Source organism: Rhinolophus hipposideros (assembly GCF_964194185.1).
Source record: "Rhinolophus hipposideros genome assembly, chromosome: 1".
NCBI classification, from domain to species: domain Eukaryota; kingdom Metazoa; phylum Chordata; class Mammalia; order Chiroptera; family Rhinolophidae; genus Rhinolophus; species Rhinolophus hipposideros.
The window spans coordinates 100,178,857-100,185,903 of NC_138047.1; the positions used below are offsets into that span (position 1 = coordinate 100,178,857).

General features: G+C 46.0%; 1 protein-coding gene across 1 annotated transcript; it reads right to left on the reverse strand.

Moving 5' to 3' along the window:
* Window positions 1-244: 244 nt before the first annotated feature.
* Window positions 245-7,041, reverse strand: MED28 (mediator complex subunit 28). Its single transcript, XM_081045997.1, has 4 exons — window positions 6,883-7,041; window positions 4,489-4,555; window positions 3,644-3,756; window positions 245-2,309 (listed from the first exon to the last, which is right to left on the reverse strand). Exons 1-4 carry the CDS (start codon window positions 7,033-7,035, stop codon window positions 2,112-2,114), a joined length of 531 nt encoding a protein of 176 aa, XP_080902123.1. The 5' UTR covers window positions 7,036-7,041; the 3' UTR covers window positions 245-2,111.
* Window positions 7,042-7,047: the final 6 nt, after the last annotated feature.

Sequence of the window (7,047 nt, forward strand, 5' to 3'; positions counted from 1 at the left end):
GAGACCCGATCTTACAATAAAATAAGACCGGATCTTACACTAATTTTTGCTCCAAAAGATGCATTAGAGTTGATTGTCTGGCTAGGTCTTATTTTCGGGGAAACACGGTAAGGGAAATCCCAGTCTTGGCTTGTTACTTTCTCACTGAAGGAGACAGCAGCTCAGAGGGTTTTCTCTGATCATCAACCAGCAAGATATGATTAAAAGAAAAAAAATATTTACAGACAAGACTGAAACACTATTTGACAGAAAACTTATGAATTTAATAAGGAAATGGCAATAACTGATACATACATTGCTTCAAAATATTTTCACTAAGCACCAAACAGAATAGTTCCTGAACTTTATCACCAAGAACCCCTTTATTATTGAAAGACTGTCTAAAACTTATCAGTTTTTTAGATTTTTAATCAAGAAATCTATAGCTGCCCATCAGAGCTTCTAATTAGCATGAGATGACCAGGTTAACGACCTTGAATTCACAAAATGTGAGAAAAATAATTTTAAAGGCTTTGTTTAACCCATACATTCTCACTGAGGGGACCTGTTGGCCTCAACCTGTATACTATACACACAGAAACAAAATGAGTAATAAGTATTATATATAAAAGAGAAATAATACATGGTCCCTGTATATTCAGAGGGAAGTAATGCCTAATACCCACAAGGGGCACAGAGACAGATACAAATTACCCTCCAGGGAGAACCAAGCGAGGTTACTAGAGGGCAGGAAGTCCTCCTGTGCCCTGGCGGTGTGGCAGTGAGGGCATTTGGGGACTTCAGGGATAGGGCGGCATTCAGGCCAGACGCACTGTGAGTGGATGGCATGCGTGTGGGGAGGAGCCTTGAGGCTGGAGAAAACACAGTGAGCCAAGAAACCAAGCCACAGAGGTACTCCTGCCTCCCCAGGAGACTGTGGAGTGTTTGTTTTGGGAAAAGGGATGTAATCTAGTAAGAGACTAAACAACAGAGAAAGGGAAGCCGCCTGCAGGCAGAGCCAGACACAATGCCAGGCTGTAGCAGCAGATCAACAGACCATGTCGGCCTGTGTGACCATCAAGAGGAGGCCCAAACGTCGTCCCAAATGCTGAGGCTCCATATCCTCTTTGTGGAGGGTAAGACGCCAAGAGTCACCCCGCAAGCCCCTCCCCAGCCAGAGGCCCTGGCCCTCAGAATCAACACTATTACCAATAAGAGCCTTCCTTAATGGAAAATTTCTCCAAAAAAGCAAAACAAAAACACAAGCAAACAAAACTCAAAAGAAAAAGTGACATCACAGTGACCTTTAACCCTCATACATCACCTCTGCCCACGTGCAGCTATTAAGAACAGGGGTGCCCTGTTCCTTAAACTGATTCATTACTGCAGAACATAACAAAATTTAGCATATCGCTGTTCCTACTACATCCTCTCCCAACCCAAAAAGGTAAAGATCACACAAAATATAAATTTACCCAAATAAAAGCTAGTATCAACTTAAGGATCCTACTGTAATATTACCACTAACCGAGGATATTACAATCCTCTTCCGACCTATTTTCAAAATATCCTCCTTCTGAGAGCTCTGGAGGCATTATAAACATTGGTCGCATTAGATTCCTGTTCTTGAGGTAGTTCAGTCTTGAAACACAGCAAGTTTACATATTTTTACATACTACCACTGAGGGTTAATTAACATAAAAGGCCTATAACCAGAATTCTCCCCCTCTGATTCACGGTCAGATAACACAAACTGGGTTTTCCTCACATGATACAATCTAATCTAAAACTAGAAACACACAGAGATTAAGTTATACAAAAATGTAAAAAGTAAAAACAAGCAGAAAAACAAAACATAAAAAGGAATCTGTCTGTGGCGTCACACTGAGTCTAAATTTTGCTACAAAAAAATTTACTTGGTTTACAACAGCCATAGGTATTTTATAAAGTACTAAAGAAATAACAGCTTATAAAAATAGGGGGAGATTTTCACATGGGAGCCTGAAACTAAAATCATCTCATTGTATGGCAACAAGTCCTTTTAAAACGAACTGTCCTCAGTCAGTAGTGTTTGGCAGAAACCCTGGGCGTAGGCTGACTCATACAGCAGCCCGGTTCAGGCCGGCTCGAACTCAGGTTTGCTTCATAGGCGCAGGGATGTTGGCAGACGCCTGCTCCAGGTAGGCCAGCGAGCCCTGGGGGACGTCGGCTGGCTTTTTGTGCTGCGCGCTGATGTCCTCCAGCACCTGCTGCCAATGCCGCAGCTTGGTCACGTGCTTCTGGACCAGCGCATCCTTCCGCTGCAGCTCGTTCCTTAGCTCAGAGACATCCTAGGAAGGAAGGTGATGAAGTCAGAGCAAACCCATGCAGAGTGAGTACAGTTCCTGCTGAGTTCAGGGCACTAAGAAGATCTATTAAGCCACACCACGCCCGTTACTCTGCTTGGCTCCTGTATTCGAGTAACCCAAAGCAACTCTTCCAATGGCAGCTGTCTGCCTCACACTTGAGTTTTTCATTCATTTTTTTAAATATTAGGTTGGTGCAAAAGTAATTGCAGTTTCTGCAATTATTTTTAACCTTTTAAACCACAATTACTTTTGCACCAACCTAATAATACACAAGTTATAGTTTTCTGAAGTATCAAAGGGAAGCCAAAACAGAAATCAGTCTCTTCCCTATCAGGGTCCCCAGGCACCCAGCACCTCTGTCCAGAGGCTGCTGCTAAGAATCAAAAACACTGAGAATTTGAAACACATGGCAACAACTGTTTAAAAGAATCCACAACCACTGTTCTATCATTTAAGATTATGAGTGTTAAAAATCTCCCTTTCAAGAACTTTTTGAATGCCTAGCAGCATTCTAATTCTCGATCAAGACCTGGCCTTGGATACACCTGTTACTACTCAAGTCTTCACATCAGGAAATGCTCAGAGCGTCCTCTTCTTCCCACTCACCTTCTCGACAGTTGGTATCACTGAATACAAGGGACATTTTAATTGGTCAGCTCGTGGGAGCAGTTACTTGAAAAACTGGCCCCAAATGATCACCTCGGTTTCATGTTTCTCATTAGGGGTGCCTAGCCAGGATGACGCTTCCCTCTTCCGCACCAAGGGGGCAGGCCATGGGCCCAACACCTTAAGTGCCACTGAAGCTTTCCAGTCATCATCACAACCCCAGCACACTTCCTAATGCCCTGGTTTCAACAACTGTCACATCTGGAGACAGAAATCCTGAGCTTCAAGGAACCTGGAACAGCGCATTTAATTTCTGATTCCCCGAACAAACTTTCAGAGCCCTTCCTACGTGTATGACACTGGGTAGGGCAACTGGGGAGACATGGATCGCAGTTCTTGTTCAAAACAAGCTTGTCATCACATTAGTGGCTTTTCAACCTTTCTCAAGCAGCAGAACCTTTTGGAAGAAAAGTCTTCCAGGAAAAGCCAATGTATGAAACTGCTCTATTTGAGGCCGTGCTTTGCCTGCCCCTTCCTCCACTACTTGTCCAGGATGTCATGAACACTGACAACCAGCAACATACGTACTCAATCTATGAAGCCCCAGTGTAACTAGCTGGAAAAGGGCTTTTGTTTAAAACCATTTAGAGCACAGATGGAATCCTGATAACCTCTGCTCTTCCTTAAAGTTGAGGAAACTGAGTTCGTACCTCTTTGATAACTTGCTCTGGTTTCTGGACAGATAACTGCAATCTTTTCTGTAGGAAAAAACACTCCGTCTGTCTCGCAATATCCAGAAATTTCTGGATACACTGATCAACACCTTAAAAATAAAACAAAACAAAATATTAAATCAAGAAAAACACTAGACACAAATATCTGCCTCATAAATGAACGGTCAGAACATCAAAACAGAACCTTCTCAAAGATGTAATCTGGATTTGAATCGTGGCCACAGCAATAATGTTGACCACCAACTCCCACATGTTAACAAACATTAAACAGCAAGTAATTTGTGCTTATGTCAGGTGAATAAGAGACCTTACTAAAGACGAACAAAAGTTCTGAAGAAAGACAATGGGTTCTTCCGAAAAAAGACAATCTGGAGTCCCAGCAATTAGCATGATTTCCAGTTAAAATATAACATTTAAAATACAGTAAAAGAAATCACAGAAGCACTGGTCACTGCTGGGGACAGAACTTGGGCAAGAAGCAGGAAGCAGAAGACTTTCCTGTTACACCTATTCAAAAAAGAATCAAAACTAATAAATAAAATAATCAAAACTTATTTTAAAAGCAGTACACACTACTGGTCTTCTTTGTCCTAACACTGACATGAAAAGCTCATTGTAAGTGATTCATCACGAGTGACTCAATATGTCAGTTAATAAACTGAAGAGAGACCCAGCAGTATTTAGAGATGATCAGCATAAATCCTATTTCCCGGGAAAGTTCTCTTAGGAAACAAGTAGGACCAAAACACACCAAGTGTAAAATCAGCAATCAGGAATCTTGCAAAAGGCAAGAACATTGTCTACAAAAAGGGAATTCTTACCGGTTCGAATTTCTTCCTGATCCGTGCCATTGACATAGTCCTGACTCACTAAAGAAGCAAAGCAAGCCTGTGTGATCAAAACATCACAAAAGAAAACATGTTATTCACACATGAAAAACCTTACTTCAGAGTAAGAAATAACTTCTCCTGAAGTCAGTGAGTTGATAGCATCTAGGTTTGCACACCAGAGGACAAGATATCATGACATTAAAGAAACTCGGTCAACTGACTCCAATAGGCCCAGAAGAACAGCCAGTAAATGTGGCAGCTGGTATTTGTCAGCACCCCCATCAGGTCCCTTTCCTACCACACTCCTTTCCCCACTACCTCATTCCACACCAGGCCCTGGACCCCAATTCCAGCCCTACCCACAGCCTCTCCCTCTGATGCTCACATGACCTGTACCACCCACTCAGGACTCCGGTCAATCACCACCTCCTCAGACACCTTCTCCGTCTACTCTAGAACTGGTACCCCTTCTGATCACGCCCTATCCCCACGCCCAGCTTTGTTTTTCACATGGTTAACTGACATCATTCCATTCTTTTAGTTCACCATTAGCTGTCCCCTGCCAGCATGAAGGAATTGTGCTTGTCTTGTTCACAATATGCCTAGTGTGTGAATACTGCTTGGCACAAAGTGGGTGCTCAATAAATACATGCTAATGACTGGCTGGAAGGCCCAAGAGAAAAACAAGGTTGGTGCCACATGAATAAACAAATCCCCAAAAGGGAGTTCACTCTAAAGGGACGATCATCATCCAGATGCGTGTGTGCTTCAGCCCAGGAGTTCTATGCACAGGCAACTCTCAGGAAATGCACAAAGGAGGCCCAACACGGGGCAGCTGGGCCAGAAATAGAACAGGGTGGGAGCTGGGGTGGGAAAGGAAAGGAAGCCTCACTCCTCAGGAAAGCAGAGCCCCGCCAGCAGTAAGCAAACTACACTTGGAGTGAGGCCAGTAGATCTGGGCCCAAATTTAGGCCATTACTTAGATGTGATGGCCCTCTCCTGCCTGTAGTTGTCCCCATCTGATTTATAGAGAAAACCCACAGGCCTCCCCCTGTGAAATCCCTGTAACACAGCTCAACAAATCAGAAAGACAAACTGCCCATTCTGTGTACTATGAAAGGTGACTCCTACTGGATGTGGGACACGAGCAGGATACCCCTGCTTTGTGAATCCTGTGGCCACTAGAAAACATCCCAGGTAGGTGGCCAGCTAGTCACCACCTGGCCAAGATAGCTGGGGCTGCTCCCCCACAGCCAGCAGGGCCTGCAGAAGGTGGGAAGAAACCTGAGCTCAGGAATTTTAGTTCCCTCTTCCCCCTCAAACAAACAAACAAACAAAAAAGTTACACACACAGACCTTTGTAGAGAGTTGTGTGGAGGAGACCCCAGTAAATATCCCAAGAGCCAAGGTAGCCACTAAAGGGCTTCTAAGCATTGGGGTGCTGGTGGGCAGCTCTGGCCAAAGCTTCTACAGGGCCAGTCCTTCAGCGAGCATTCACCACCGAGGGCACCTCACCTCGATGCCAGACGCTGTTCAACAGCGCGCCCGTCCCTTCCCTTCCGTTTGCAGACACCTTTAAATCAGTTATCTGCAAACTTCTCAGTGTGCACTCCATCGGTGAAAGCCTTTTGCCCATGCAGCCCCAATAATACACCATTTACAAACTATATCCACATACTACCGTGCTATCGTACTGCGACAGTGCAGAACTCACGTGACTGGGATTTAAAATATTGAAAAGGCCATTCCAATTAGAAATTATGTTATTGCCACGCGCTAACAACTCATCTCTCCCTTTGGAGACCCCCGGAGCAACCAAAGCACTTACCTTTCACCCTCCTCTGTCTACTCCCACTCCCCACCTTCCTGGCTACAGGGTGGCCTTGGGCCAAACAGATTCGGGGGGCATCTCCGCTTCCCTCCCCGCCTCTCTAGCACCCAGCTGTCCTCCTTGCTCGGCCCCTAGGAGTAAGTCTCACACGACAACTTTTAACAAGTGCATTGCGGCGCCAAGAGCCCCGTTACTTTCGGACCGCGGAAGGGGGGAACCCGGCGGAAGGGCCACAGGACGTCACCGGTGTCAGGTGCGCTCCGGGACGGGGACAAGAACCAGGAGGGACGGGGTGAGCGGGCTGGAAGCCGGGAGGTTCCTAAGGTTGGGGACGAGCAACCTGCAAGGGGACGTGTCTCCGCGGGCAGACTCGCGCAGAACCCTGGCCGCCACTCAAGTGTGGAGACCAAAGCAAGCGACTCACATTCTCGGAACCAGTTTCCCGGTTTGCACGCCGGGTGCAAGGGGATCGCTGAAGGGGATCGATAACCTGCGCATGTGCAGCTTACGTGTAGGAACACGCTGGGCACACAGACCCCTACGTCTCATTTTACCTCGAAAGATGACTCCAACTCATCCACCAAGGTACTCGGAGAAGATCTCGGGGCACCTGGCGCGGCCTGAAGAAGCGAAGGCTGGCCCGGGAGCGGGGGTGGCGGGGGTCCGGGTGGCTGCCCGGAGAACATACCTCCCAGCTGAGCCGCCATTTCTGAAATGGC

Bases quoted from the DNA above. Each gene is read 5' to 3' on its own strand.
- MED28 (XM_081045997.1), bottom strand. From the start codon at position 7,035: ATGGCGGCTCAGCTGGGAGGTATGTTCTCCGGGCAGCCACCCGGACCC. The intron at 4,556-6,882 runs GTAAAATGAGAC...TTGATCACACAG, and splicing joins AGTTGGAGTCATCTTTCGAG to GCTTGCTTTGCTTCTTTAGT. The intron at 2,310-3,643 runs GTACGAACTCAG...CTTCCTTCCTAG, and splicing joins CAGAGCAAGTTATCAAAGAG to GATGTCTCTGAGCTAAGGAA.